This window comes from Leptonotus elevatus, chromosome 3, assembly GCF_054856555.1.
Source record: "Leptonotus elevatus isolate MCC_2025b chromosome 3, RoL_Lele_1.0, whole genome shotgun sequence".
Taxonomy (NCBI): domain Eukaryota; kingdom Metazoa; phylum Chordata; class Actinopteri; order Syngnathiformes; family Syngnathidae; genus Leptonotus; species Leptonotus elevatus.
Genome location: NC_141241.1, coordinates 20,571,412 through 20,598,555, shown reverse-complemented (window position 1 = coordinate 20,598,555; position 27,144 = coordinate 20,571,412). Strand labels below are relative to the sequence as shown.

Genomic DNA, 27,144 nt, shown 5'->3' with positions numbered 1-27,144 from the left:
TGTGACTAGAGCAACTAAAGCTTTAACACCAAGCAATTTTTTTTGTTGTGTTTTGTTTTTTTGTTTTTAGCTTATGCAGGCATCAAATTCAAAATGAATGGATATTTGTTGGGGGGTCATCCATTTGAACAATAATTATCTTGTATTTGTAGTGTGTTAGGTTGATAAGGATTTGCAAATCATTCCAAAATGTCTCAATTTCATTATAATTGCTTATCACAACAAATAGCTAACCATGACAGCATATGGAAGACAAACAACAACAAAAACTAAACACAACAGCAAATTATAAAACAACAAATAACTCAACAAAACAGAAAAGCAATCACAACACTATATTAAAAACACAACAACAAATAACTAAACAACAACCCATTAGACAAACACAAATGAATACAACACCATTGACCTACCGGAAGCAATAAGTACTGGTGGGTAGCGCAGAGTAGACTCATTGCTGACTGAACGAAGGCACTGTTCATCTTTAACCTGAAATTCACATCTGGCGTGGTTTTTCAAATGAGTGATACAGGTGAATGAACTAAACATCAAAACTAGACATCCAAAAGACTCTCCCAAAAAAATCATCATTACAAACTTTCATTCTTCATCCACCAGCAACAGTATCCTCTTCTGCCCAAAGCCAGCTGGGATAGGCTCCAGTTAGAGTGTACGTTTACCAGTCAAATGTATGAACATTTATCTACCAATTACAACATTTATCTACTAACCTCGCAAAAAAATGATTGCTGCAAATCCGTGAATACTTTGTGGGCTGCCAGTCCTTTCTGATGATTGCTGCTATCAATCGACGTCATTTGTCTTCATTAGTGAGTATGTGATAAAAAAGCAACATTTGGTTTACTCCTTTTGTCTGTCTGTACAACCGACCGCACAGCAAGATATGACCATTTTATAAGATAATCGATTAGATAAAGGACTTTACGCTGTATGAGATTCAATGGTTACAATACAGGCAAATGGCTCTTTTGCCAGTCCAGTGTCCCGGTGGCGTTCCCATGAGGGATGTGACGTCACGTGCAAAAAGTCAATTTTGCCATTTTGCTGTGTTTTGCCATGAGAGGGACGTTTGTGGGCGGAAAGTGTTTACCCCTCCAGCCAATCAAAGAACGGGGGGCGTGTCGCTGAAGGCAGGCGCAATGTTGACGAGAAGAGTGGGGTTTGAGCCATGGGAGGAGTCAGTTTTGAATTGGTTGTTTACAAACACAAACGGACAAATCTAAAGACCCCACCTTTAAGAAAATGGATGGATGGATGAACAGCAAAGGCTAATGCAAGTAAAGATAGCCTCTCAGGATTTTCTTTCTCTGTGTTTAAGTTTTATTTCGTGAATGCTCACACAATGTGATTCCAAATATTAAAGGCATTCCGTGATTAAGGAGTCAGGACCATTAATAACACTGTGGAGATTTGAATACACACACATAAAAGTGACTTACAGTTTAAGATGATGCGCGGTGTTGTGATATATGTCTGCAAAAAGCAATCTGGCCTACAAAAACAAAATTTTCCTCAAAAATGCATTTAAAAATGAAAACAAACTACACACACATGCTTTTTTTTTTTAAATACTAATATTAATCCTTCCCATAGAATGTCACTGACACTTAACTCTGTCATGCTTGTGTCTTCTTGTCATGTGCTTGACCATAACTGAGCGAACGCTAAAGCGTGCGCCGCAGACTAAGCATGGAAACGGCTTCTCTCCGGTGTGCGTTCTGGAATGTATCTTCAAATAGCCTTTTTGGGAGAATGTTTTCAAACAGATGGGGCAGCTAAAAACATCATCCTGATTATGTGTTCTTGTGTGTCTCAATAAATTTCCCTTTTGAGAGAAGTTTTCGCCACACACCAGGCAGGAATACGGTTTCTCTCCGGTGTGTGTCCTCATGTGGTTATCCAACGCTGAGCGAACAGTAAAACCTGTGCCACAGACAGAGCAGGTGTATGGTTTCTCACCCGTGTGTGATCTTGTGTGTCTTATTAAATGTCCCTTTCGAGAGAATCCTTTACCGCAATACAAACAGCTGAAGGGTTTCTCTCCAGTGTGGATAATCATGTGTTTTTTCAAAAGAGACTTGTAGACAAACATTTTGTCACATTGAGAACATTTCCAGCACGTGTTGTCAGCGTGACATGTCATGTCCGCTTTTGTGCCTTCATCATCAGTATCGGGGGAGTGTGACGTTGTGTTGTCACTACCGGACATGGGGGTTAAACGGCTGTTTGCTTGGGATCCGCTGCAGTGGTCTCCATCACCTTCTTTTACTTCATTATTGGCGTCGTCAATCTGCACAGGAACACAAGTCACCGGAATGTCAGTGACATCCGCCTCCTCTTCTTCCTCTTTTATGAAGATAGGCTCTTCCTCTGCATCTCTAACATGCGTGGGCTCTGGCTCTTCTTCACCGACTTCTGCAGGACACAAGACAAACACGCATGATGATTTATCTTCTTTGCCATAATGTCCCCACCCTTTTTGACCTGATGGGAAGTAATGGAATACAAATACTTTTACTGCCCTAAAGCATGTCTTTACGTTAGTATTTTATGACGACTTTAACTCTCTCTATTTTCCACATCCGCGGATTACTAAACTTCTCCAACATTTTTTTTTACATTTAAAATACTGCATATTTTGAAATATTTTCTCAGCCTATGTATCTGCGATGCCTTTAGGCCCCGGGCGAGAGAAAAATCCTTGTGGAGAACATTGTAGATCAATTTAGAGGAAATTCCGTGACCTGATTAGTAAATAATTTAAGTTAACATACCTGTTCTCAGTAGCTCATCTCGAGGTTTGAAAACAGCGTCAAGCAGTTGACGTTGTCGCTCGTTCTCCTCTTTTATTCGAGAAAGTTCCTCCTCGTATTCTGCTATCGTTCTTTCAAACACGACCAACACTTCTTCCACAGCCGCATTTAGTCTCTGATTCAGCAAAGCTCTCAGCATGTCTACTTTACACATTTTCATACGGTAATCGCAATACTTTACACTCGCACTTAATCTGTTTAGTGATGTGTTGATATCGAACGCCGCCGCACTTTGTTAGCAGCTAGTTAGCTAAGCTATCCAGGGCAGCTACAGAGACGAGTTTATCAGAATACGAATAACTAATCATCTTTACTCGTCTATAAAGAAGTACAAGTAGAGACTGGAACACAATGATTGCTAAGCATGCGTTCGTCTCAGTTTGTGCCGCTACAGCCTTAACCAAAGCATAACCATCCGCCGTCACGTGACTGGCGACTCTTCTTTTAGCTTTACCAGAAACACGTGACCTCTATGGCAACCACGTGACTTCGAGCGACGCACGAAACGCTTTCAAAAAAAATTTAATCAAATAAATAACTTTGTCAACCATTTAGTTAGTTTGAACAAAACAGTATACAAACATATAGAAATTTTGAATATAAACAATGTATACAACATCAACAACACGACTCCATCGGAAACGCGTTGCCTCTGAACGAAGCCCGACGTACAGACGAGTACAGTGCGTGTATGTACAACGTCCTCAAATCAACCGTGATTTAAATGTCGACTTAAAAAAAAAGAGGGGAAATCGAAAGTTTTGGAAGGACATTGAGGAGGGTTAAAACAAAATAAGCATTGTCGGTATTTGATAATTTGAAGAATGTATTGTCCCTCTTTTTTTGTTTTGTTTTCCTTTTGTCTTGTTCGAATGCACGGTTCTATGTTATGTTGTGTGCTCAGTTTGCAATTCTCATGTTCTATGGAGAAAGATTTGGAGTCGGTTGAATGTTTTATTGTTTGTGTATTATTACACTATATCGGCACAGGGTGTTATACTCAAACTTGTTTTCAATTGCATGTGACGCGTTATTTGTTAACACCTAAATAAAAAGTTATGAGTCCTTAATTGTGAGTTATTCCTAAGTTTTCAAGTACTTGCATTCGAGCCATATTTTAAAATGCTTGAATTTTGCAAGAGCGGGATTTCAAATGGAAAGGTGCTGTGCCTGTTAATGACACAGATCTACAAAGCTGTTCAATATTATTATTTTTTTACAGCTGTTGTGAACTGGAGCTGCCTGCAGAGTACAGAATGATGTACAGTACTTTCAGCACCCACCTCAACTGTCGTAAAATTGATAGACACTGGGCTGGATATAAGGGAAGGGAAATTGAAATTTTTTTGTTCTTTTTTTATAAGTATGGGCGTTTAATGCCACTTAAGACTCGGGGTACTGCAGCATGCTTAATCCAACAATCCTGCATAATTGAAGAGTAGGCTTTCTACAAGCATAAATGTATTATGTGGAAACCAACTTGAATTAAATTGAAAGAAAAGTTTACATTGTTTTCCTCTCTTCTTCATCACTCAATGTTCAGTCAACAGGTATAATTTTACAGCATTGTACATGACTGTCAAATTAAGTGAACAAACAGACAGCTTCACTTCACAACACACAGCACTACGTCAATATATATGCATATTCTACTTGACTTCAAAATTCACAGAGGCTAACGCTTTTGTGAATCAATATAAAAGTATAACCTACTGTACCTACGGGTAGTTATCTGTTTATAGCTGAACTCTATTAAGTCAGTCTATACCAGGGGTGCTCGAGTTCGGTCCTTGAGAGCCCCTATCCAGCCTCTTTTCCATGTTTCCCTCCTGCAGCACAGCTGAATCTAATGATCAGCTCATCAGCAAGCTTTGCAAAAGCCTGATAAAGATCCTGATCATGAATCAGGTGTGTTGATGGAGAGAAACATGGAAAACAGGCTGGATAGCGGCTCTCGAGGAACGAACTTGGCCACCCTTGTTTTTAAACTGTCCCTAGTCCATAAACAAATGGTGCTAGCCTGGAACTTAATGTACAAACACAACTTTACTGATCATACATTTTTTCATATGGAACAATGAACAAACTGTATAGGTTGACCATCAATCTTTCCACAGCGATGATTATGATATCCTGTTTAGTCAACTATGTAATCAAAATGGACAACTTAATCAGAATTTCTGGATCACTCTTCCCGGTCTCTCCGAAATACTTTTCTATTGTGTTTGATGCCATTCCTCCAGGTAACATTGCATTTTGGGGAATAGAAGCTTTTATTGGAAAGATTATTCAATATAGATATCGGATGTTACGGAAACCCTTATTGGAAAAACATGTTTGACAAGTAACTGCAGAATTATGAACAGATGAATCCGTTTTTTTTCTTCTTCAGCAAGACATTGTATAGACAAGCACCTTCTACAATATCATATTGGTCTTCCTTTGATGATAATATAAAATGGGAAAAGGTTTTGTTTTTGCCACACAAAAATATAAATATATAGTTGTTTTTAAAGGGTATAGTACTATTTTAAGGGAATAAATAAAGACGCTTATGAAATGACTGAGAATATTTACTTTTAAAAATGTGTCTTATTCAACCAAGACCTCCTTACTGAACCCCACCACCTTTCCATAAAAAAAGCGGTCTTATTTTCTTTGTGAGAGCTCTCATGCGTGTGAGGGAGAGAGAGAGACCCAAAAATTGTCTTTATGAAGGAAGCTCAAAACTGTTGACATAATTATGCTAAATCTAAAAAGCTGATTGGTTCTGCCATACTATAACTGTCAGAAAACCCAGGGAGGTACTTGTGTATCTATATTTATTATATAGTTTGTTATTGTTTATTGATTCTGTTTTTTACTCGCTGTGCAGCAGCCATTTTTACAACTAGATTGGACAGTTACAGTATGTTCACAACATTATTTATCATAGCAAGAGGTACGACCAGGCCATGGGCAGATTACAATGACTGGGCAACACAGAGAAGCTGAAATCTGATTGGACAAAAAAAAGAGAAAGAAAGAAGCTGAAATTTGATTTGCCAAAAAAGAAAAAGAAAGAAAGAAAGAAAGAAGCTGAAATTTGGTTTGACGAAAGAAAGAAAGAAAGAAACACACACACTACCGGAAGATGGGCAGCCAAGACACACTATGAAATGGCGACAATAAAGTGACATATTTGTGTTGTTGGTCTTCAAGACCTTGCTGGCCCTGACAATGTATTTTATTCAGTATTCCTATCCACGTTACCACACCCACTCAAGGTTTCAGTTTATCTTAAGTTCTGCAGCTTTATTAGCTGCTACATTTATCAACAACACACTTGTGTTTCTTGACCTGATACTTTTGAGGGAATCTTTTATCACACACATTGCAATTGAATGGTTTCTCACCAGTGTGCATTCTTATGTGTCTTGTCAAAGCACGTCTCTGAGAGAAACGTTTACTACAAACTGTGCAGGAAAAGGGTTTTTCCCCAGTATGTTCTCTCATGTGTTTTGCCAAACTTGAACGGTCACTGAAACTTACGGTGCAGACTGAGCAGGCAAAAGCTTTCTCGCCAGTGTGTATTCTTGTGTGTCTGTTCAAATGTGCCTTGCGAGCAAAAGCTTTACCGCAAAAAGGGCAGGAAAAAGGTTTCTCCTCGGTGTGTGTTTTCATGTGATTTGTTAAATTAATCTTTTGACTTACTCGAAGACCACACACTGAGCAAGAATAAGGTTTCTCTCCAGTGTGTGTTCTTGTATGTCTATCCAAATGTGCTTTACTAGCAAATTGTTTACCACAATCGGAACAGCTGAAAGGTTTCTCGCCTGTGTGTAGCATCATGTGTCTTCTTAGATTTTTTTTGGCAGAGAAAGATTTGTCACACAGGGAACATTCCCAGTGTTTGTTGTCGGTTTGACAAGACATATCACCTTTAGAGGGTTCATTATCATCAGAATCAGACACCTTGTTGTCACTGTCTGTTATTGGAGCTAAGAGGTTGTCTGCTCTTAATCCTCCACATTGGTCCCCATCGCCTTCTTCTTCATCATTATCATCATCACCTTCAACCTTCACAATGACACAAGTGAACGGCAACTTGGTAATATCAGCCTCCTCCTCTTCCTCTTTAATGTGAGGATGCTTGGGTTCGTGTTGCTCAGGATGAGGATCATCTTCACTGACGACTGCAGGACACAACAAGACAAACACGCGTTTTGAAAATGTCAAACCTTGCTTAGTCAATTCTCAAAGTTGTGACTTTGATGTCTGGTTGTAAGAAACAGTCCCATTGCAAAGAAAGTTCAGGCTGTTCAGCACAATTGAGTCTGAAGGTCCTAGGCGAATAGATTGACATGACAATCTGATTGGACAAATAAATCAAGCTCCTGGAAACAGAACAGCCAAACGAAATACTGCAAAAGAAGAGCAGTGACTTTGGGGAATTAATCTGTTTAGTTTCACGGGCCAAACATTATCATTTAGGTTATAAATGCAGTGTTTCTGATGGTTTTCTATGGTTCAGCCAGTAGAGGGGTCACAATGTTACATTAAACGCTATGTGTCAGTGTTTCTTCAAAGACACAAAGTAAACACACAGTATAGTTAAGTATGTCCAGTACATACATCAGTCTCGGGTGTTAAGTTGACATATCTAAATGATGAAGAGAGTCAACATCTGTGGGTCAAAGTGTGAGAAAGAAGTGACCAAACCTACCTGCTCTGTGTGAGTTATCCTGAGTCTTGTTGAAACCAGCGTCCAGTTGACGTCGTGGCTTGTTCTCCTCTTTTGTTTCTAAAAGTTCTTCCGCGTGCTCCTCTTTCACACACTTTGCGTACATTTTCGGACGACCATCACATGACTTTACAATCACACTTGGTCTCTGCTTTGCGATGTGTATTTGATAAATGCGTCGCTTTGTTAAAAGGCTAGCAAGCTAAGCTAAAATAACGGAAGAATTAGCTAATAGCTTCAACATACACAGAGACGTGTTTATCCAGACACGAATATTTAATGAATGTTGTAAAGTCAGGGCGTACTGTGTCGAGGCTTCAGTACGTTCAGTAATTTGGAAACAGTTTTTTCGTAAATCGGATTTGGTTCCCAAAAGCGTACACGGAAATAGAGCCGCAATGGAAGTAGTACGGCAACTCCACTAGGACAAACTAAACAACCAGCAGGGCCGCTCAATTAGCTCTTGATGCAGAGTGCCGTTCGTGGTGTGCATCCACGTCGGGTGGATTTAAACGTTTAACTCTGCTCACAAGATTTTTCAAAATGGTTTAAACAATTAATTTTTCCAACAAAATTTGCAGATTTAATAATGCACCGTCTTATGACGTAAAGTTATTTACTATTTACATAACTAAATACAGTAATCTGACAGTCTATGAGGCCCTCTTGTGGCCGACAAACAACAGTGCAGAAATCCGGCTGCAACACAAATGCCTTGCCACTTTATCTTTTAAATTCAATGTAAGGATCAAAACAAGACCCATACTACACGAACATACCAAGAATCAAGTCGAACTACTTTTTGGTCACGAAATCAACCAAACAAAACGAAACTTGATTACCAACCACTCTGTTGAGCTTTTATAAAGTCATATCATTTTGTTCAACATTCCGCGTCCAAAGCTTGGGATGATTTTACTTAATTTTCTTTGGAAAGGCGCGGGTATGTTGGAGTCTATCCCAGTTAACTGTGAAAGGTGGAGTAAACCGGCCCAGACTGGTCAAATGTATCTTGCGAAATTGATGTCAAGTTATAGCATAATTAATATAAATCCAATAAGGTGGTGTTTTCCTCTATCATTTTATTAAAAAGCAATACATTACGAACATGTTTACATTTAATAAACTATTCTTTTACAAATAATTAAGTACAACATCAGACTTCTTAATTTTTCAATGGAAATGAATGCAGCTAACATGCATGTTTTTGGAATGTGGAAAGATTTCAGAACAGTACCGTTTCCAAACCAACCAAACAAACATATCTGCACACCGTTCACTTCCTGGTTCTCCACCAATCACCATCCTGTCTCCAGAGCATTTCTATTTACATCATAATATTTACTATTAGTTATAAGTGGTGACACTGTTCCAAAGGGTCTTCACAGTTTATTAAAGTCCCACAACTCAATTTCTTTCCAGCACACTTGTGCTTGTTTAGCTTCTCTTTACAAGAGAATCTCTTTTCACACACGCTGCAATTGAAAACTTTCTCCCCAGTGTGAGTGGTCATGTGTCTAGCCAATGTTGAATGGTCACAAAAAAAGTTTTGTTGCAGATGGAGCAGGCAAAAGGTCTCTCTCCGGTGTGTGTTCTCATGTGATTTGGTAAACTAATCTTTTGAGTTACTCAGTCCACACACTGAGCAGGCAAAAGGTTTCTCTCCAGTCTGTGTTCTCATGTGTGTTACCATATTTGATCTGAACGAGAAGTGTTGGCCACGGTTTCTCACCAGTGTGCGTTCGCTTGTGTTGAACCAACGCTGAATGATCACGAAAATTCTTGTTGCAGCCTAAACAGGAAAGGGGTTTCTCTCCAGTGTGTGTTCTTGTGTGTGTTATCAACTTTACTTTTTGAGAGAATGTTTTATTGCAAAATGAGCAAGAAAAAGGTTTCCGTCCTGTGTGTGTTCTCATGTGCACTCTCAAAGTGTATTTGGTACCAAAGTTTTGTCACACTGAAGACATGTCAAGTGTGTGTTTTCCATGGAACCTGTGATATCACCTCCAGAGTGCTCATCACCAGTGTTAGACTTTGTGTCTAACGCTCTCAGCATTTCTATTTTACACATGTTGTTTCACACGATTATCAAAACACTTCACACTTAGCAACGTATTGGTGTCCCTTTTTGAGCTAGCAGCTAACTAGAGAAGCGGGGAAGAGTTTTTCCAGATGCAAAAATCTACATTTTATCAGCTGTGTGATTATGACAGAAATACTAACAGAATATAAAAACAACAACAACAAGTTACAATAAAATAAAGGCCGCTGTGACGGCTAAACACTAACCAACTAGCTAACTTTGCTTTCCTTTAGGTTTATTTCCGGCAAACAAGACAGCACACTCTAGTGTTTTACTGCCTCTTTCAGGTGAGGAGGTGTAATTACACTCTCTAGTTTCTAACAGTGAGACTATTCTGGGCTCTTTCAGTTTGTAGAGTGTAATCACACATTAAACTTTTGATTCACCTCAAATTATTTTGAGTAATTCCTTATTTTACTTGGTGTAACATGATTTATGAAGACAGTTGCATGACGCCACAGCCCACAATCCTCACATTTCCCATCTCAATTTGTATCCACCAGAAGTATTTCACTCAACTGGATCAGACCACAGTCTTCAAGAAACTTGTCCATATGTAGTCCCCTTTCCAACTTAAACATTACTATTTCCCAGACTATCTAGTATCCCACACATTTTTTCTTCTCTGAGACATTTGGCATTTTCCCCACAATTTAAAAGTCCCCAGGAAATGTTGCATGGCCGGGTTTTCTCTTTTTGTAAATTGCAATCATGCATCATAATTTGACTGGGAAACGTTTCAAGCCTCTGTATAATTATTATTTTTTTACCTTATTAAGCGCTATTTAACTGCCTTTTGTATGTACTTTATTCTGCAATACGAAAAAATTGACCTTGCCTTCTAATTGATGTCCTAACGGCCCACAATAACCTGAATAATACACAAGACAGTGAAGATGAAGACTGGAAAATAAATTTTATTGTACAAAATTCAAATGTTTGATGCATATCCACAGGTAACAGCTGCTGCAGGAATCAGGATCACACACACACACACACGATACAGGATCAAACATTTTGTGCAGTATTGTTAAAAAAAATAAAAATAAAAAATTAAGTCATTCTCGCTCAGCTAAATTTCTTCTTAGCACACTTGTGTTGGTTCAGCTTGTCCTTACGAGAAAATCTTTGATCACACACACTGCAACTGAACAATTTCTCACCCGTGTGCGTTCTCATGTGTCGAATCATTGAGGAGCGATCTGAAAAACTTTTCCTGCAGCTTGAGCAGGAAAATGGTTTCTCTCCAGTATGCGTTCTCATGTGAGTAATTAAGCTACTCTTTTGATTTACTCTACGACCGCACACCGAGCAAACAAAAGGTTTCTCCCCTGTGTGTATTAACATGTGTTTTACCATATTCGATCTCACTGTGAATCGCTGACCACATACTGAGCACGCGAATGGTCTCTCACCAGTGTGTGTTCTCATGTGTGCTGTCAAAGTTCCTCTGTGATCAAATTCTTTTGAACACACTGAGCAAGAAAATGGCTTCTCTCCAGTATGAATTCTCATGTGTCCTTTTAAATCTGCCTGGTTAGGAAATGTGGTGTCACACTCAGGACATTTCAAGTCATTGTTATCAGTGTGAGTTCTCAAGTGACATTTTAAAGATGGCTTGAAGCCAAAGGATTTGTCATACTGACGACAAGTCAAAACTTGGTTATCAATGTGAGATGTGGTACCATTGTTAGAGTGTTCATCACATGTGGCAGACATGTTGCCACCAAGTGAGAGTGGAGGTAAATAGATGTCTGCATGGGATCCTCCACAGTGGTCTCCATCAGCTTCTGTTTTCATGTAATGGCTTGAGCTGCTGCTTGGCTGCTCCAGCCCTCTGTTGTTCTCATTCTCACCTTTGGCTTCATCTTCACTTTGCAAAGGGACATATGTAAACGCCATCTTGGTGATATCATCCTCCTTCTCTTCCTTTTTAATGTTGGGAGGCGTTTGCTCTTGCTGCTCCACCCTAGAAATCCACTCTTGCTGCTCAGAATGACTATTTTCTTCACTGATGTCTGTGTGACACAAGAAGACAAATGCAGTTTGGAAAAGCCATTCAAGTTTGTTTGATTGTGCTTTGTAGTTTAACGACAGTTAAACAAATGTACCATTACGTCATTAGTGGGAAATGTATAAAATAAATGAAGGATCTTAGATTTTCCTAAAATGTTCACACCATAAGCTGAGATACGCGTGCCATCTGGAAACAGTACAAACTTCAGTAATTGGAACATACTGTACAAGCATAATAAATCATTCATCATCAGGGTGAATAATTTTGGTCTCAGCACTGACCCCTAGGGGACACTACAAACAATGCCCAAAACATTTCGAGATACTAGGGCAGACATGGGCAAAACCCGGCCCGCGGGCCAAATACGGCCCGTTATGCTTTTCAATCCGGCCCGCCGAACTTATCCAATAAGGCTAGAAAAAAATTCAAAATCATTAATTTAATGTTGTCCCTGCAATGCCAGCGTTTCACCAATAGGTGGCGCCAGCTGCGGCGCCAGGATTTTTATTGTGGGTGGGCCTGAGGAAAAATGGGTGGGCCAGAGAAAATATGCAAAAACAAAATTCCCTTCACGTCCCTAATAGTGCTTTACCGCGGGTACCAAGGACAGCGATTAAGTTGCCGCTCTTAACACACACATATTATGGCGTTATTTCGCTTCTTTAATTACGAGGGTGCAGAAAATAAAATCGCTGGCGCGGTCTCACGTAAAGTGAAGGACTGCTGTGAGTGACCATCTGACCCCGTCTGTAGAAATGAGCGGACCAAAGAAAAGGAAAGTGGACGGTGAGGGCCGAGTGTTTAATAAAGAGTGGACAACACTGAAGTCCGATCAACGGCTGTATGTCTGATATGCCAAGAAGCCGTTGCAGTTTTTAAAGAGTACAATATCAGCCGTCACTTTGCCACGAAACATGCAAATTATGCTAGCAAGCAGTCAACACAAGAACGGGAGGCTACTGCACAGAGGTTGGCGGCTAATTTACAGGCTCAGCAGAATTTTTTTCACCGACAAACTTCAATTCAGGAGTCAAGTACCAGGGCAGGTTTTTTGCTGGCGTTCAAATTGGCGAAGCCTTTCTCCGAAGGCGAGTTTTTGAAAGAATGCATGGTAGAGACAGAGAGAGATCACGCAGGACAGTGACTCGCCGTGTGGAACTGATTGATGAAGATATAGTGAGCACGTTAAATAAAAAGGCGGGGACCTTTACGTTATATTCACTGGCACTTGATGAAAGTAACGACATAAAAGACACTGCTCAGCTCCTAATTTTCATCCGAGGGATAAATGACAGTTTTGAGATAACTGAGGAGCTTTTGAGCATGGAGTCGCTGAAGGGGAAAACGCGAGGAGAGGACTTGTATGCACATGTGTCCGCTGTCATTGAGAGGATGAAGCTTCCTTGGAGTAAACTTTCCAATGTCACCACGGATGGATCGCCAAATTTAACAGGAAAAAACGTCGGACTGCTGAAATTTGTGAGTTTTTCTACTTATGTTCTGTTATGAAAAAAAAGTTTGAAAGTGCGTCTTTTAATTGAGTGTGCCTTTATGCACAGCAGTGGAGCAGAAATGATTGACATTGAGTATTTCGTTGGGTAATAATATGTTTTGAATGTTGAAAGTGATCATCTTTACGCCTTGAATTGAAATATATTAAAAATAGATGCAATCACCAGGTTTGACAGATCACAGTGTATGTGCTATTATAATCAATTTACATTTCCCCTCCCACTTTGCCAAATAGTGTATAAATGCCGCATCTTGCATATTCATTGAGGCAAACGTACTACCTGGAATAGGGCTATTTTATAATAATCATAATAATAATAATACATTTCATTTAAAAACAGCACCTTTCAGAACACCCAAGGTCACTTTACAAAGCATAAAAACACAGCAAAAGTTGAGCTAAAACAATAAAAATGAAGCTATTGGAAAAGCTGTTTTAAATAAGTGGATTTTGCACATTTGAAAAACGCAGTCCTTAGTGCACACTATAAGTAAATCGGGTTGTACATTTATCTGTGTGTGTTTACTGTGCTATGAGGTCCAAATGCTCCTGGTCCGGCCCATCTGTCAAAATTTCAAACCCATTGTGGCCCGCAAGTCAAAAAGTTTGCCCACCCCTGTACTAGGGTGACCATATCCCGATTAGCCCCCCCCCCCCCAAAAAAAGAGGACAATTGGCCCTGTTACACAGTGTACATCACCTCCTATTAGTAACGCAATGCCAACCGGACATTTTCATGAACTTATAAAAACCCCGGACGCCAGAACAGGACGTAAGAAAATGGTCTGTCCTCCCAAAAGAGGGCGTTAGATCACCCAGCTTCACACATTTTGTTCAAGAACTTCTGAGCCAATCGAAGGCTACAACCCTAATGCTAGTGTTCAAATTTACTGAGCAATTATTGTTCATGCTTTTGAATGTTTGCCTTGCTGTTAATATTGAACAAGGCTCAACAGAAACTCCCACCACAGGAAGAATCGTGTTTAATGTTATAGTATAAGGTTAATAAACAAACCTGTTACGTGTAACACGTTTTGGTTCTTGACAACAGCGTCCAATTGTTGACGTTGTCGCTGGTTCTCCTCTCTTGTTCGACAAAGTTCCTCCTCGTACTCTGCTATCGTCCTTGCAAAAACTCCAACTACTTCTTCGACAGCCGCACTTAGTCGCCGATTCAGCAACGCTCTCAGCATTTCTACTTTACACATTTTCAAACTATTATCCCAACACGTCATAAACTTGAGCTTTGCTTCCCCACGTCTTACCGTCTTTGTTTGCAACAAAGCTAACAGGAAAAAGGACTCAAGATGGCGCCGTGATGGACAGCAGAGAAAGCGCATGCTCCACCTGCGGCATATAGTGGTGGCGGGTTGATGACGTTACGACGCAGTGGCCATCTTGAACCGGGAGTCCTCTGCTATCCTTGGTCGTAGTTTGCAATACTAATTCGATGAATTTACCGATTTTTATATGTTTTAGTTTGTTACAAACGCGAGAATTGTAGTCACAAGATCTTCATATAGGCAACATTGTTCCAAAGGAGATTCTTACCCGGATCTCCAGAATGTGAGCCAGACGTATGTTTGTGCATACACTCTTAACGTAGATTTTTGTACGTAATGCCTAGTATTACTGTATTGTTGTGGTTAACATACAGTCATGCTCAAAACATATATCTATGTTCTTTTGTGTATGGCACCATTCATTGCCTTAACACTGATACATACAAGTCATATGTACTCCCAAAAAAATGAATATTACCTCTATATATATTTATTTGTATTTTTTTAAGTATAACTGTATGTTAGCAAAATAAACATGAGGATTGGTCTTTTTTTTATCATTTTTATTCTATTCTATGCATAGAAGAGAAGAGGTTGGACATAGCAGCTTGCAGGATGCAAAACACAAAGTATTCTCAGCAGAACAGCAATTGCAGATCCGTGATTGTGACAGATTCTGTTTGCAGTTACAAAAGACATTTACAAGAATGGCCTTGACTGAAGTGCCACCTAATATGTCACAAATTGTAAAGACAAATACAGTACATTATTTTCTGATCACATGCAGGAGTCTGATACAGTGTTGTGTTGCTATCGTACTCAAGTGACACTAATGCTACAAACTTTTTGTGCAGAGAGTAAGGTTGATTCTGGTCAATCAAACTATCATGTAATGTTCTGACATAGACAGTATTATATGCTATTACTTTGAAGACTTGTGTTTCATTTAGGATCTAATATAATCCTCAGCTTCGTGTGCTGCTGTTCTTCTCACTAGCACACTTGTGTTTGTTCATCTGATACTTGTAAGAAAACCTTTGATTACACACATTGCAACCAAACACTTTCTCACCAGTGTGTATTCGTGTGTGTTGAACCAATGATGAACGATCAGCAAAACTCGTGTTGCACACTGAACAGGCATAAGGTTTCTCTCCAGTGTGTGTCCTTGAGTGTGTTCTTAAATGTGCCCTCTGGGCAAATCTTTTATTACAAACTGAGCAGGAAAACGGTTTCTCCCCAGTGTGTGTTCTCATGTGTAGAACCAATGTGGAACGATCTCCAAAACCCAAGTTGCAGACTGAGCAGGCAAAAGGTTTTTCTCCAGTATGTGTTCTTGAGTGTGTGTTTAACTGTCCCTTCTGAGTGAATCTTTTGCCACACACTGAACAGGAAAAAGGTTTCTCCCCAGTGTGTGTTCTAATGTGTTGAACCAATGATGAACGGTCAACAAAACTTAAATCGCAGACTGAGCAGACAAAAGATTTCTCGCCAGTGTGTATTTTTGTGTGCGTTATCAAATTCCCCTTTATAGAGAAACTTTTACCACACACTGAGCAGGAAAAAGGTTTCTCTCCTGTGTGTGTTCTGGTGTGTGTTACCAAATGTTCTTTCTGAGTAAATCCTTTACCACAGACGGAACAACAAAAAGGTTTCTCCCCGGAGTGTGTTCTTGTGTGTCTTGTCAACGCGCCTCTTTGAGAAAATGTTTGACCACAAACTGAGCAGGAAAAGGGCTTTTCCCCAGTGTGTTTTCTCATATGTTGAACAAAACGTGAATGGACATTAAAATGTGTGCTGCAGACTGAACAAGCAAAAGGTTTCCCTTTAACATGTTTGTCATCATCCGTGTCAGAAGTGTGTGACGTTATGTCGTCACTCTCTGATAGTGGAGCTAATACGCTGTCTGCTTGTCCACAGTGGTCTCCACCACCTTCTGTTGTCATGTATTGACTTGAACTGCTGCTTGGAGGCTTCTCCCCTCTGTTGTCCTCACTTTCACTGGGATGAAGCATTGACCACTCATCTTGGTCTTCTTCATCTTCCCCCTTTACAATGACACAAGTCCATGGAACGTTGGTAATATCATCCTCCTCTTCTTCCTCTTTAATGTTGAGGGGCTCTTCATCATCATGTTCAATAAGAGGTGGTTCTGACTCCTGTTCATCTTTTACATAAGGGTAGTCTAGCTGTTCCTCTTCCTCTTTAACATTTGGGGGCTGTGGCTCATACTCTTCCACCCTGAAGTTCCATTCCTGCTGCTCAGGATGAAGATATTCTTCGCTGTTGTCTCCTGGAGACAAGAAGACAGACACATTTTATGGCTGTACCCTTAAAAAAAAGAAAGAACAGTGGTAAAGAGCCTACATGTGACATTTGTGATGATGATGATGATGATGCGTGTGTAAAACAATGACCATCTGACTGCACAGCAAAGCATAGGAATTGAATATATATTTATTAAAAACATAAATAAATAAAAAACACCAAAAATTTGTCTCCGGTAGTATGCGCTACACTAGTTTTGCAGTAACAAGCAACTATGACAAATAAAGAGGTGACACATATGTACAAAGTCTTTACGTAATGTCTGAGTATTAGTACTGAAGTACAGGCTAATGACAGCTGTGCAAACAATCAGGAGAGCCATCAAGCAAAAATAAAGTGACCAGTAGTGCGGTAACTACAATATAATGACAGTTGTGCATATGATGTAGATAACCGTTGAACCATTTCAAGACCAGTAATGGAGTAATTATAATATCCAATGATGCAGAAAGTCCTTGAGCACTTTTAAGTGCCTCGCGGTGTGGAATCTTGTTACTGTACTAATGTTATATGAACGAGAACGCGAAGCTATTGTGGGGGGCATCGTACCAGGCACAAAAATACCTGATGTTTACCTTTCCGACAGAGGATTATATTACGAAAATTAACTTACTACTATCAAACCTCCTGTACGGTAGTTACAAACAAGCGAGTGAACTAACCTTCTCTGGGTAACACAACTTGATGCTTCTTGAATGCAGCGTCCAGTAGTTGACGTTCGTTTCCCTCTTTTGTTCGAGAAAGGTCCTCGTCGTAATCTTCGTTCACACTTTTTGTACACATTTTCACACTTAACACTCACACTTCATGTTTACTTCGCGATAACAAACGCGTCTCTTTGTTAGCAACTAACGAGCTAAGCTAGCACCGAACCGAGACGTGTTTATCCGGACACATGCTAAACGCTGTCATGCTAACTTTGCTTTTCTTTGCATTTACTTCCGGCAAGCAAGACGCAATTGTTACCTTTCAGCACATTACTGCCGCCACAAGTGTGGAGGAGTCATTACACGTTATAACTTCTGACACAAAAAATAAGTCATACGTTACTGTACTTACATTTTTTTAGGTCGAGGTTTTATTCCTACAAATCTGCCACTTTATAAACTCGCGAATTTACGACTTTATAAAGTGGCAAATTTGCGAGTTCTTTTCTCGGAATTTTGCCCCGCCCTTAAAAAAAAAAGTTTTTTTTTTTCAGTTTGAACATTAACGCTGCACGTAATTAACTATAGCAAAATAAGAAACTGTACTGAATAACCGATATTATTTTAATGTACTGATTAGAAAAGCAAAAAAAATAAAAAAAATGCTTGAGATGGAGAATTTCTAAATTATTAAATGCAAATGTATTGCACTTAAAAATACAACAAAAGCACTGTGCTACATTTTTAAGCATTTTAACATTATGCAATTTCAACCTTTAAGTGATTCTTTCAAGTATCACCAGAGGGTTAAGGTACCACACTTTAAGGATCACTGCATTAGTTAATCCAATATTTTATCAAGTTATCAAAACTGGTATTGTATATAAATAACAGTAAAATTCATTTACATTTTTAAGTCTGTACTTTTCTACGTTTAATTATTATCACTATTAATAAAAGCTGTTCAGTCATCACCGTTACCAGAGTATATTGTGTAGTTTTGTCTGAAGTCCAATGTGAGTTCTTTGCTACCTTTGCGCCTCTGTGCTCTTTAAAGTCTATTTTGTGTTTCCGTTGTTGGAGCCACACGTACAGTCTTTAAGTTTTATTTATTATTAAATACTGGATATGTTTGATAATCTTGAATTCAAACTGTTAATTTGACAACAACCATGGACTGTATAGGAAATCTTAAACATGAATGAATAGCATCCATAGGTCCTTTGAAAGGCACTATAGAGTAATAAGTTATGAGTACTGTACACTGTAAATCCATCATTGCAGCTCATTTGCAATTGAACATCAACAGCGTTTGCGACAAGTGAAAGTAAGCATTTCTTCAGTTTATTTAAAGTCATCCATCTTACTTCACTGCTGCTCTTCTTTGCCAACACACTTGTGCTTGTTCACCTGATACTTGTAAGAGAACCTTTGACCACACACACAGCAATTGAACACTTTCTCCCCAGTGTGTGTTCTTGCGTGTCTAGCCAGCGCTGCAGGATGACCAAAACTTTTGGCACACACTGAGCAGGTAAAGGGTTTCTCACCAGTGTGGGTTCTCATATGTTGGACCAATGTTGAACGAACATTAAAACGTGTATTGCAGAACGAGCAGAAAAATGCTTTTTCCCCAGTGTGTGTTCTCGTGTGCGTTCTCATAGTTGCCTTCTGAGAGAATCTTTTACCGCAGATAGAACATGAAAAGGGTTTCTCACCCGTGTGTGTTCTCATGTGTTTGGTCAAAGTGGAATAATCACCAAAGCATTTGTGGCACACCGAGCAGGAAAAGGGTTTTTCTCCAGTGTGTGTTCTCGAGTGCGTTATCATCGATGTCTTCTGAGAGAATCTTTTCCCACAAACTGAGCACATGAAAGGTTTTTCTCCCGTGTGAATCATCATGTGTCTTCTCAGATTTGCATTGTTGCTAAAAGTTTTGTCACACTGAAGACATGCCAAACCTTTGTTGTCACCTTTAGAGTGTTCGTCATTTTCCGTGTCAGGAGAGTGTGATGTGTTGTCACCATCTGATAGTGGAGCAAAGTGGCTGTCTGCTTCTCCACAGTGATCTCCATCACCTTCATCTTCACTCTTTACAATGACACAGTTAAAGGAGAGCCGAGTGAGATCAGCCTCCTCCAGCTCTTGAAATTGCTCTCCCTCCTGACCGATGCTGTGCTCGTCTTCTTCCTCCTTAATGCATGCTGACTCAGGCTGCTCTGTCCTAGGGCTCCACTCCTGCTGCTCTTCTTCACTGACATCTGCAAGAAACAAGACATGTGCATGTGGTTTAGAAAAGTTACTTTGCTGAGTCAAGTTACAATATTATGATTTTGAAGCATAGTGAGGGTAGAAAGCAATATTTTTTTAAAAGGTAATTTGATCAGTTTACACAGGAAAAGAAACCTTTACAATTTTATTGCAATTACTTTGCGAAACAACAAACTAAAAACATTTGTTCTTGTAAATAAGTGAGACTTTTTTCTCCTAAAAAAAATCCCATGCCATTTGTTGACACGTTGTAACTATCGGGGAGAATCTTCCCTATAAGGAATCCCTAGACCCAAAAGTGATGAAAATCTGAGAGATGATCAGATGAACAAACCTGATCTTTCATCTTGATGCTTGAAAACAGCGTCCAGTAGTTGACGTTGTCGCTCGTTTTCCTCTTTTGATCGACAATTTTCCTCTTCGTAATCAGCTATCATTCTTTACAAACTGTCATCCGATAATCAATCAATCCCAAAAATGAAAACACACACTGGATCGCCGAGGTACCGTATGAAGCTAACTTCCGCGTCTCTTTGTTAGCAGCTAGCGGGCTAAACTAGCAGGTGAAGCGTCATCGTGCGCCGACAAGAAGAGTCGGCTAGGTAATCGGTTACACGACCTAAATATAAATAGATGACAAAGCAAACGGCACAATATTAATGCCAATATTAGGGACATAATTGCACAGTCTTGCTTCCTGCAGTTCTGACCTACATTCAATTTCCTGCAGAGAAGACTCAGTTGGCCCATGCTGGTGCGTTACTGACTCCTTTGGTGAGGACGCGTCATTACATTACACTATGGCAGCGGCACTGTTTGTGCATTTGGTACAAGGGCCTTCAGTGGGGATCCGACTTCCACATCTCTCCGGTCCGGTCGAAAAACCTCAATACTAAACAAAAACGCAGTATCACACTGTGTTTTGTGCATCAGCTGGGACATTTTCACAATAAAAACTTTTATTTGTATTTTTATTAATAGCATTCGCCTTCTGGGGAAAATTTGAAATCTGATTGGTTAAAGAATGATCGTAAAGATTTCTGGGCCAGCACCAGCGCTGCTGAATCTGAAAGCTTCAGGCAGATAAGGTTGAAATGGAAGAAAGAACACAGAGGCTAAAATCTGATTAGACAATAACAACAACAAAGCAGCAAAAAAAAAAGAAAAAGATAACACTTTCCATTCAAAACCATCTTATTTCTTTACAATGTTTTAATCTGTTTCATAATGGAATTCATATATTACAATGCAGTTAGTATTTTCATTATTAGGAATACTAGGAATGTATAATGACATTTTAATTCAATAAAATAGGAAAACATATTTCCTATGTGAATAAATTAGTTTATGAGCTCGGTCACAGAATGTATTAAACTTTGATGTCAAGGTATTTCTGTATTAGTAAGGACGACAATCAATTTATTCAAATATTTAATAACACCAAAAAACTGATGTATTCTGCATAAAATGTCTGCCATTTCACGCAGCCTATCAATATTTCCAGTCTTTACAGTGAAACTTTTCAAGCAGAAATGCAAAACTTTAGTCACATCGTGATTTCTTTATTTTAAATCAATGGTGATGAATTATAAAATTTTAAATCCAAATGCTTTTGAACATCAGGATGATAGCAATTTTGGAATCACACTTTTCCAGCTAACCACAACTGCTTTAATGTTCTCGTCACATTTCCCTGGACTTCATGTGTTGCTGCTCTTCTCTCCAGCACACTTGTGCTTTTTAATCTTATACTTATCATTAAATCTTTTATCACACGCACTGCAACCAAACGGTTTCTCGCCAGTGTGTGATCGTACATGCCTTTGTAAAGCTCCACTTTGCGAGAAACTTTGACCGCATATTGCACAGATGAACGGTTTCTCTCCAGTGTGCGTTCTCATGTGTTGAATCAACGTCTTGTGAATTGAAAAACTTCTGTTACAGACCGAGCAGGAAAAAGGTTTCTCCCCAGTGTGTGTTCTCATGTGCCTCGCCAATCCTGTAGGATGAGCAAAACTTTTGTCGCACACTGAGCAGGTGAATGGTTTCTCACCTGTGTGCGTTCTCATGTGGTGAACCAACGTTGAACGAACATTAAAACTCATGTTGCAGATGGCGCAGAAAAAAGATTTTTCTCCAGTATGTGTTCTTGCGTGCGTTTGCATCGCCACCTTTTGAGAGAATGTTTTGCTGCAGACTGAACATGAAAAGGGTTTCTCACCGGTGTGTGTTCTTATGTGTTTCACCAATGTAGAATAATCACTAAAACATTTGTCACACACGGAGCAGGAAAAAGGTTTTTCTCCAGTATGTTTTCTTGTGTGTGTTATCATAGATCCCTTCTGAAAGAATCTTTTCCCACAAACTGAACACATAAATGGTTTTTCTCCCGTATGAATTATCATGTGTCTTCTGAGATTCCTCTTGTTGGTAAAAGTTTTGTCACACTGAGGACATGTCAAGTGTGTTTTGTCATTGTGACATGTCACATCACTTTTCGAGTGTTGATCATCATCAGTGACACAAGTGTGTGACGTTATGTCATCACAATATAAGAGTGGAACTAAGTTGTCGACTTGGAATCCTCCATCATCTTCTTCTTCATCATCATCGTCATCATCATCAAACTTCACATGAACAACAGTGAATCGAAACTTGCCGATGTCGTCCTTTTCCACCCCTTGAAGCTGGTCTCCCTCTTGACTGATGATGTGTTCCTCCTCTTCCACTTTAATGCCTGTAGATTCTGGATCCTTCGCTTCCTCTTTGATGTAGGGGAGTTTGTGCTCCTCCTGCTCCGTCCTGGAGCTCCACGCCCGCTGCTCAGGATGAAGATCTTCATTGATGTCTGCAGGACACAAGATTACACCCATGGTTTAGAAAAAGTCCAGCTTTACGCAGTCAAATCGTGCTATTTTTATGGAACCAAAATTACAATTATGAGAGGAAAAAGTGAACAAACCTATGTGTTCTTCATCTTGCTTCTTGAAATCCTCATCATACTCTGCTGTCGTTGTCGCACACATTCCCCCCACCAACTATTTACATTCACACTTAATCTCCGTTTAACGACGTGTTGCAAACAAACAAGTCTCCTTTTTTGCATATCTATCATGCAACGATAACTTAACAGGCACATCAGAACGGACTGACACGCAGTGAAAATACGTTTAATCAATTACGTGAGAGAAACATAAACGGATAACGAGTAAACAAATAATAAAGGCGATATTAATAACATTGTCCTGTCGCATTATTTTCCTTGATTAGATTTTCATTTCCGGTAGACAAGACACCGTTAGTACATTTAAATGCATTACTGCCTCCTTTGGTGTGGATGTGTCATTTCACGCAAAATCTTGGTCCCGCATCTTCACAGTAAATGGAGAATGTTTCCGACTCTCTCACATCATTGTTTGGATGTACAGTAGAATGTTTCATGTTTTATTTTGTTTATTTACGTTTATAATTCATTCATTTTGTTCCGTAAAAATTAAAGCGTGCAATGATACGTTTACACCTGAGGGAGGCAGTAATGCGTCAATATGATGGAAGCGTCGTTTTTTCCTGTGCCGGAAGTAAATAAAAAGAAACGAAAACACATTATCAAAGGTTAGATAAGTCTTCGTCATTGCGTTCTTTCCGTACCTTTTGCTCTTTATGTAGGTAATATTTCGTTTGCATAACATAGAAATTACAATTAGTTATTAATGTTTGAATAAACATTGCACATAGAAGCTCCTCAAGCTATCTTAGTCTGTTAGCTGCGAAGATAGCAACATAGCGCCAAGCAGCGCTCGAGTGTGAGTGTAAACTAAAGTGTTTTGATTATCGTGTGAAAATGTGTAAAGTCCAAATGCTGAGAGCGTTGCTGAATCAGCGACTAAGTGCGGCCGTTGAAGAAGTATTTGTAGTATTTGAAAGAACGATAGCTGAGTACGAAGAGGAACTTTGTCGGACGAAGGAGGAGAACAAGCGACAACGTCAACTACTGGATGCTGTTTTCAAGAAGCCTCGACACGTACCAGGTTTGTTCATTTCTTCCTGACACATGTTAACTTTAGTAACGTTTAGTAACAGTTTATGTGTGTAGTTTTAGAAGTACCACCTTGCAGTTTGCGTGCATCCTCCTGAAAGACATTGCTAAAAAAAAATCTCCAAATAATAACGCTTACTTTAATCTGTTTATGTGTTACTTACACATAAAACAAATAAATACTGTATATTTAAACACCAACATGTTGAACCGAGCGAAGGTCTATTCTTTAAGGTCTATATTTCGAAAATAATGTATATACAATAGACCTACCTATGTACTATAAATGTCCATAGATAAAAGTCTGCATTATAGTGGTGGCATAAACGATGAACCACGATATAGCGGGAGTTCACGCTACTTATTGTGGTGATGCCACAAAAACATGTTAATTGACTGTGCCAAGTTTGACTTTTTGTGTCCTCCAGATGTCAGTGAAGAAAATCTTCATCTTGAGCAGCAGGAGCAGAGATCCGGGGTGGAGCAAGTGGAGCCAGAGCCGCCCTACATTAAAGTGGAAGAGGATGGAGAGCATCTTCAAGGGCTGGATTTCTCGGTGTATCGTGTCATTGTGAAGAGTGAAGATGACGAAGACAAAAGTCAGCGTGAGGAGAACAGAGGGGCAGAGGCTGCAAGCAGCAGCTCAAGTCGTCACATGACAACAAAAGGTGACGGAGGATCACAAACAGACAGCCGCTTAGCTCCGCTGTCAGATAGTGGCGACACAATGTCTGACACGGATGATGAACACTCTAAAGGGGATGTGACAGGACACACTGATGACAAACACGTGAAATGTACTCAGTGTGACAAAACGTTTGGAAACAAAAGGAATCTGAAACGACACATGAGATGTCACACGGGAGAGAAACCTTTCCTGTGCTCCGATTGCGGCAAAAGATTCTCTCGGAAGGATTATTTAATAACACACACAAGGAAACACACGGGAGAAAAACCTTTTTGCTGCTCAGTCTGCAACTCAAGTTTTACTTTTCAGTCGGCCTTATTTCAACACATGGAGACGCACTTTGGGGAGAAACCGCAATGTCCTCAATGTGACAAAACATTTGGCAACAAGAGAAACCTGATAAGACACATGAGGCGACACACGGGAGAAAAACCATGCATCTGCTCATTCTGCGGTGAAAGATTCTCCCTGAAGAGAAGTTTGATCAGACATATCAGAACACACATTGGGGAAAAAACCTTCTCCTGCTCCATCTGCAACACAAGTTTCTGCTATCAGTCCGGTTTGAGTAAGCACATGAAGAAACACACCGGCGAGACTGTCGCGCTCAAGTGTGTGTGATTAGCAGCCCTTTCATTTAGAACAACATCAAATGTATAAACACCAAAGTAACAGATAAGGAAAGCAGTTTGAACATTTATGTATTCAATATTCTTGGGATTCAGTTGAAGTTCCATGTACAAGGACGTTCTTTGCCCTCACTAGTGAGACAAATGAGTGCTAGTAGAACAAGTCACGTTTTTCTCATATTGGGTGCCATTTTTGTACACTAGTAGTACTACATGCTACTAGTGAGGTAAACTACACTTGTTTACTAGCAGTACTAGTAGAATTTGATCATGTCACTAACTTGACACAGTCAACTAGTGCACGGTTTTGCTTCATTAGTACCATGTCGTCGTCCTTCTAGTGCGCAGAGATGTCATACAGTATTAGCAAAGTGTTACCAGTAAGACATATTTTACTAGTGCACCAAATTGTCTTGCTCTCTAGTACATACCTTAAACAGGATATCAAGAATAGCGATAAATGCGCCAAGGATTTTCCACAGACAGCAACGGGTGTGTGTACATGACAAACAAACATTGATGCATGTGACTGTAAGCTAGAGGATGTGTATTTATATTGTATATGTGGACTTCTGCGATATGTTGTGATGTGCTAAACTCGTGTTATGTATAGTCCTGGAGATATATAGTATGCTTTCTTTTCTTGATGCATGTTTTCTCATTTGCATGCACTCATTAGTATATCTAAGCTTCCACCATCTGACGCCACAACAATGCCATAAAATAGTTCAATAAAGATGTTAAATATGGTGCTTGGAACTTCTTCTTTTTTAGGCAATATTATTGGGTTTGGTGAACATGCATATGAAACTGATATGGGGTTTAGTACCTCCTACAAGAATAAAAAGAACCGCTGTGCTGGGACGACAGCCTAGCTCAAGCCACCTGATCTAACAATGGAAACGGATTGAGAGAAACATTTTTTTCCTCCTCCCTTGATTCACATTAGAAAAGCCAGGGGACACTCAGAACCAGGCTAGCTAGCTCTTGGTTTAGAAAAAAAACCTAGTTTTTTTTTTTCTATCATCAGAATCAACACAATATAAGTTAATAAACAATGGAAATTTAGTTTGTGTATTTTTTTAGCAGTGAAATTTTCTCTTAATTCTGTCAAATTATCAAAATGGATTTTGTATAGAATTGACATTAAACATTCAAGACTTCAAGTACAGTAGTTGAATAACTACTTCTGCTTTTACCTGAGTCTTATTTGACACTAATGTTTACAACCCTAATACAGTGTAAGTACTTTGGTCACCATTCTTTCAAAATTGAAAAAAAAAAATACCCGCAGTGGCCAAGGAATAAGTAAGCTGTATCACAACCATTGTTGAATAAGGACAAGAAATTATAAAGGAAGATCGCAGCTCATTTCTTATATGACCTCTCTGCCAAGACTTTGTTGGCCACGTTGTTTCCCTCCCACATTCCAAAAGCATTGCTTCGGTGTCAGTAAAGAGTGGAAGTTTGAATGCTAGATTACTGAAATGCGCCGGGATTGTCATGGTGACCAGTCTAGAGTGTATCATGCCTATCGCTCATAAGGTTGGACTATTGCCTGTAAAGTTTCCACGCTGCTGCTTGAATGCAGACCACAACTCAATAAATAGATATTTTGTATCCTGTCTCCCTGTAAATGGAGAATACATTTTCGAAATATTATAATTTATATAAGTAATTTTCATCACCTACAAAGGATTAAATTGTGAAGCACCATCTTTCTCTGCAATAATTTGTAGGTCACATCATCCCTCTTGAGCAGCAGTTCTCAAATTAAAAATGTGCCTAGTTTTGTGAAAAAGTAAATTTTTTAAGAGAAAAAAGTTGTAAGAATAGTTGTATTTTTTTCATGAACAAAACAATATTTTGAAGACCTATACAATGTACTTTGCCATGATCAAAATTATGAGAAAAATGGCTACTCATTCATCAAGAAAAGGTACAAATTACATCAGGGTTTATTAAAACATAATCCGGATAAACTGGATCGCAAATCTCATTATCCACTACTAGTTTTGTACAAATTTCGAAGAATTTCTCTATCCAATTGTCCATAAAGATATCACTTTGTGGGGATGTCCGACTTCTCCGA

At 39.3% G+C, this 27,144-nt stretch overlaps 5 protein-coding genes across 6 annotated transcripts; 1 reads left to right on the top strand and 4 right to left on the bottom strand.

Moving 5' to 3' along the window:
- Positions 1 to 1,280: 1,280 nt before the first annotated feature.
- On the bottom strand, positions 1,281 to 7,960 carry LOC147177397 (uncharacterized). The gene is made up of 5 exons (XM_086071378.1): positions 7,540 to 7,960; positions 6,143 to 7,009; positions 4,055 to 4,148; positions 2,796 to 3,064; positions 1,281 to 2,436 (listed from the first exon to the last, which is right to left on the bottom strand). The coding sequence occupies exons 1-5, from the start codon at positions 7,661 to 7,663 to the stop codon at positions 1,619 to 1,621; spliced, it is 2,172 nt and encodes a 723-aa protein (XP_085927504.1). The 5' UTR covers positions 7,664 to 7,960; the 3' UTR covers positions 1,281 to 1,618.
- A 2,577-nt stretch (positions 7,961 to 10,537) lies between these two features.
- On the bottom strand, positions 10,538 to 14,482 carry LOC147177396 (uncharacterized). The gene is made up of 2 exons (XM_086072141.1): positions 14,186 to 14,482; positions 10,538 to 11,658 (listed from the first exon to the last, which is right to left on the bottom strand). The coding sequence occupies exons 1-2, from the start codon at positions 14,403 to 14,405 to the stop codon at positions 10,709 to 10,711; spliced, it is 1,170 nt and encodes a 389-aa protein (XP_085928267.1). The 5' UTR covers positions 14,406 to 14,482; the 3' UTR covers positions 10,538 to 10,708.
- Positions 14,483 to 15,020: 538 nt separating this feature from the next.
- On the bottom strand, positions 15,021 to 20,444 carry LOC147177395 (uncharacterized). 2 transcript variants are annotated; one of them, XM_086072133.1, is made up of 3 exons: positions 20,034 to 20,444; positions 19,402 to 19,689; positions 15,021 to 16,746 (listed from the first exon to the last, which is right to left on the bottom strand). In XM_086072133.1, the coding sequence occupies exons 1-3, from the start codon at positions 20,134 to 20,136 to the stop codon at positions 15,419 to 15,421; spliced, it is 1,719 nt and encodes a 572-aa protein (XP_085928259.1). In that variant the 5' UTR covers positions 20,137 to 20,444; the 3' UTR covers positions 15,021 to 15,418. The 2 variants fall into 2 exon arrangements, with proteins under 2 accessions (XP_085928259.1, XP_085928258.1); XM_086072132.1 differs by lacking the exons at positions 19,402 to 19,689; positions 20,034 to 20,444 and adding an exon at positions 17,444 to 18,538.
- Positions 20,445 to 20,767: 323 nt separating this feature from the next.
- LOC147177394 (uncharacterized) lies at positions 20,768 to 22,974 on the bottom strand. Its single transcript, XM_086072140.1, has 2 exons — positions 22,662 to 22,974; positions 20,768 to 22,547 (listed from the first exon to the last, which is right to left on the bottom strand). The coding sequence occupies exons 1-2, from the start codon at positions 22,723 to 22,725 to the stop codon at positions 21,400 to 21,402; spliced, it is 1,212 nt and encodes a 403-aa protein (XP_085928266.1). The 5' UTR covers positions 22,726 to 22,974; the 3' UTR covers positions 20,768 to 21,399.
- Positions 22,975 to 23,268: 294 nt separating this feature from the next.
- On the top strand, positions 23,269 to 25,802 carry LOC147177393 (uncharacterized). Its single transcript, XM_086072144.1, has 2 exons — positions 23,269 to 23,727; positions 24,164 to 25,802. The coding sequence occupies exons 1-2, from the start codon at positions 23,541 to 23,543 to the stop codon at positions 25,042 to 25,044; spliced, it is 1,068 nt and encodes a 355-aa protein (XP_085928270.1). The 5' UTR covers positions 23,269 to 23,540; the 3' UTR covers positions 25,045 to 25,802.
- Positions 25,803 to 27,144: the final 1,342 nt, after the last annotated feature.

Coding starts and splice junctions, on each gene's coding strand:
- LOC147177394 (XM_086072140.1), bottom strand. CDS start 22,725: ATGTGTGCGACAACGACAGCAGAGTATGATGAGGATTTCAAGAAGCAA. Junction 22,548..22,661: donor GCAAGATGAAGAACACATAG/GTTTGTTCACTT, acceptor TGTGTCCTGCAG/ACATCAATGAAGATCTTCAT.
- LOC147177393 (XM_086072144.1), top strand. CDS start 23,541: ATGTGTAAAGTCCAAATGCTGAGAGCGTTGCTGAATCAGCGACTAAGT. Junction 23,728..24,163: donor GAAGCCTCGACACGTACCAG/GTTTGTTCATTT, acceptor TGTGTCCTCCAG/ATGTCAGTGAAGAAAATCTT.
- LOC147177397 (XM_086071378.1), bottom strand. CDS start 7,663: ATGTACGCAAAGTGTGTGAAAGAGGAGCACGCGGAAGAACTTTTAGAA. Junction 7,010..7,539: donor GGATAACTCACACAGAGCAG/GTAGGTTTGGTC, acceptor TGTGTCCTGCAG/TCGTCAGTGAAGATGATCCT. Junction 3,065..4,054: donor AGCTCCAGTTCACAACAGCT/GTAAAAAAATAA, acceptor CTGCTAACAAAG/TGCGGCGGCGTTCGATATCA.
- LOC147177396 (XM_086072141.1), bottom strand. CDS start 14,405: ATGACGTGTTGGGATAATAGTTTGAAAATGTGTAAAGTAGAAATGCTG. Junction 11,659..14,185: donor AAACGTGTTACACGTAACAG/GTTTGTTTATTA, acceptor TGTGTCACACAG/ACATCAGTGAAGAAAATAGT.
- LOC147177395 (XM_086072133.1), bottom strand. CDS start 20,136: ATGATAGCTGATTACGAAGAGGAAAATTGTCGATCAAAAGAGGAAAAC. Junction 19,690..20,033: donor GCATCAAGATGAAAGATCAG/GTTTGTTCATCT, acceptor TGTTTCTTGCAG/ATGTCAGTGAAGAAGAGCAG. Junction 16,747..19,401: donor AAATGACGAACACTCTAAAG/GTGACAACAAAG, acceptor TCTTGTCTCCAG/GAGACAACAGCGAAGAATAT.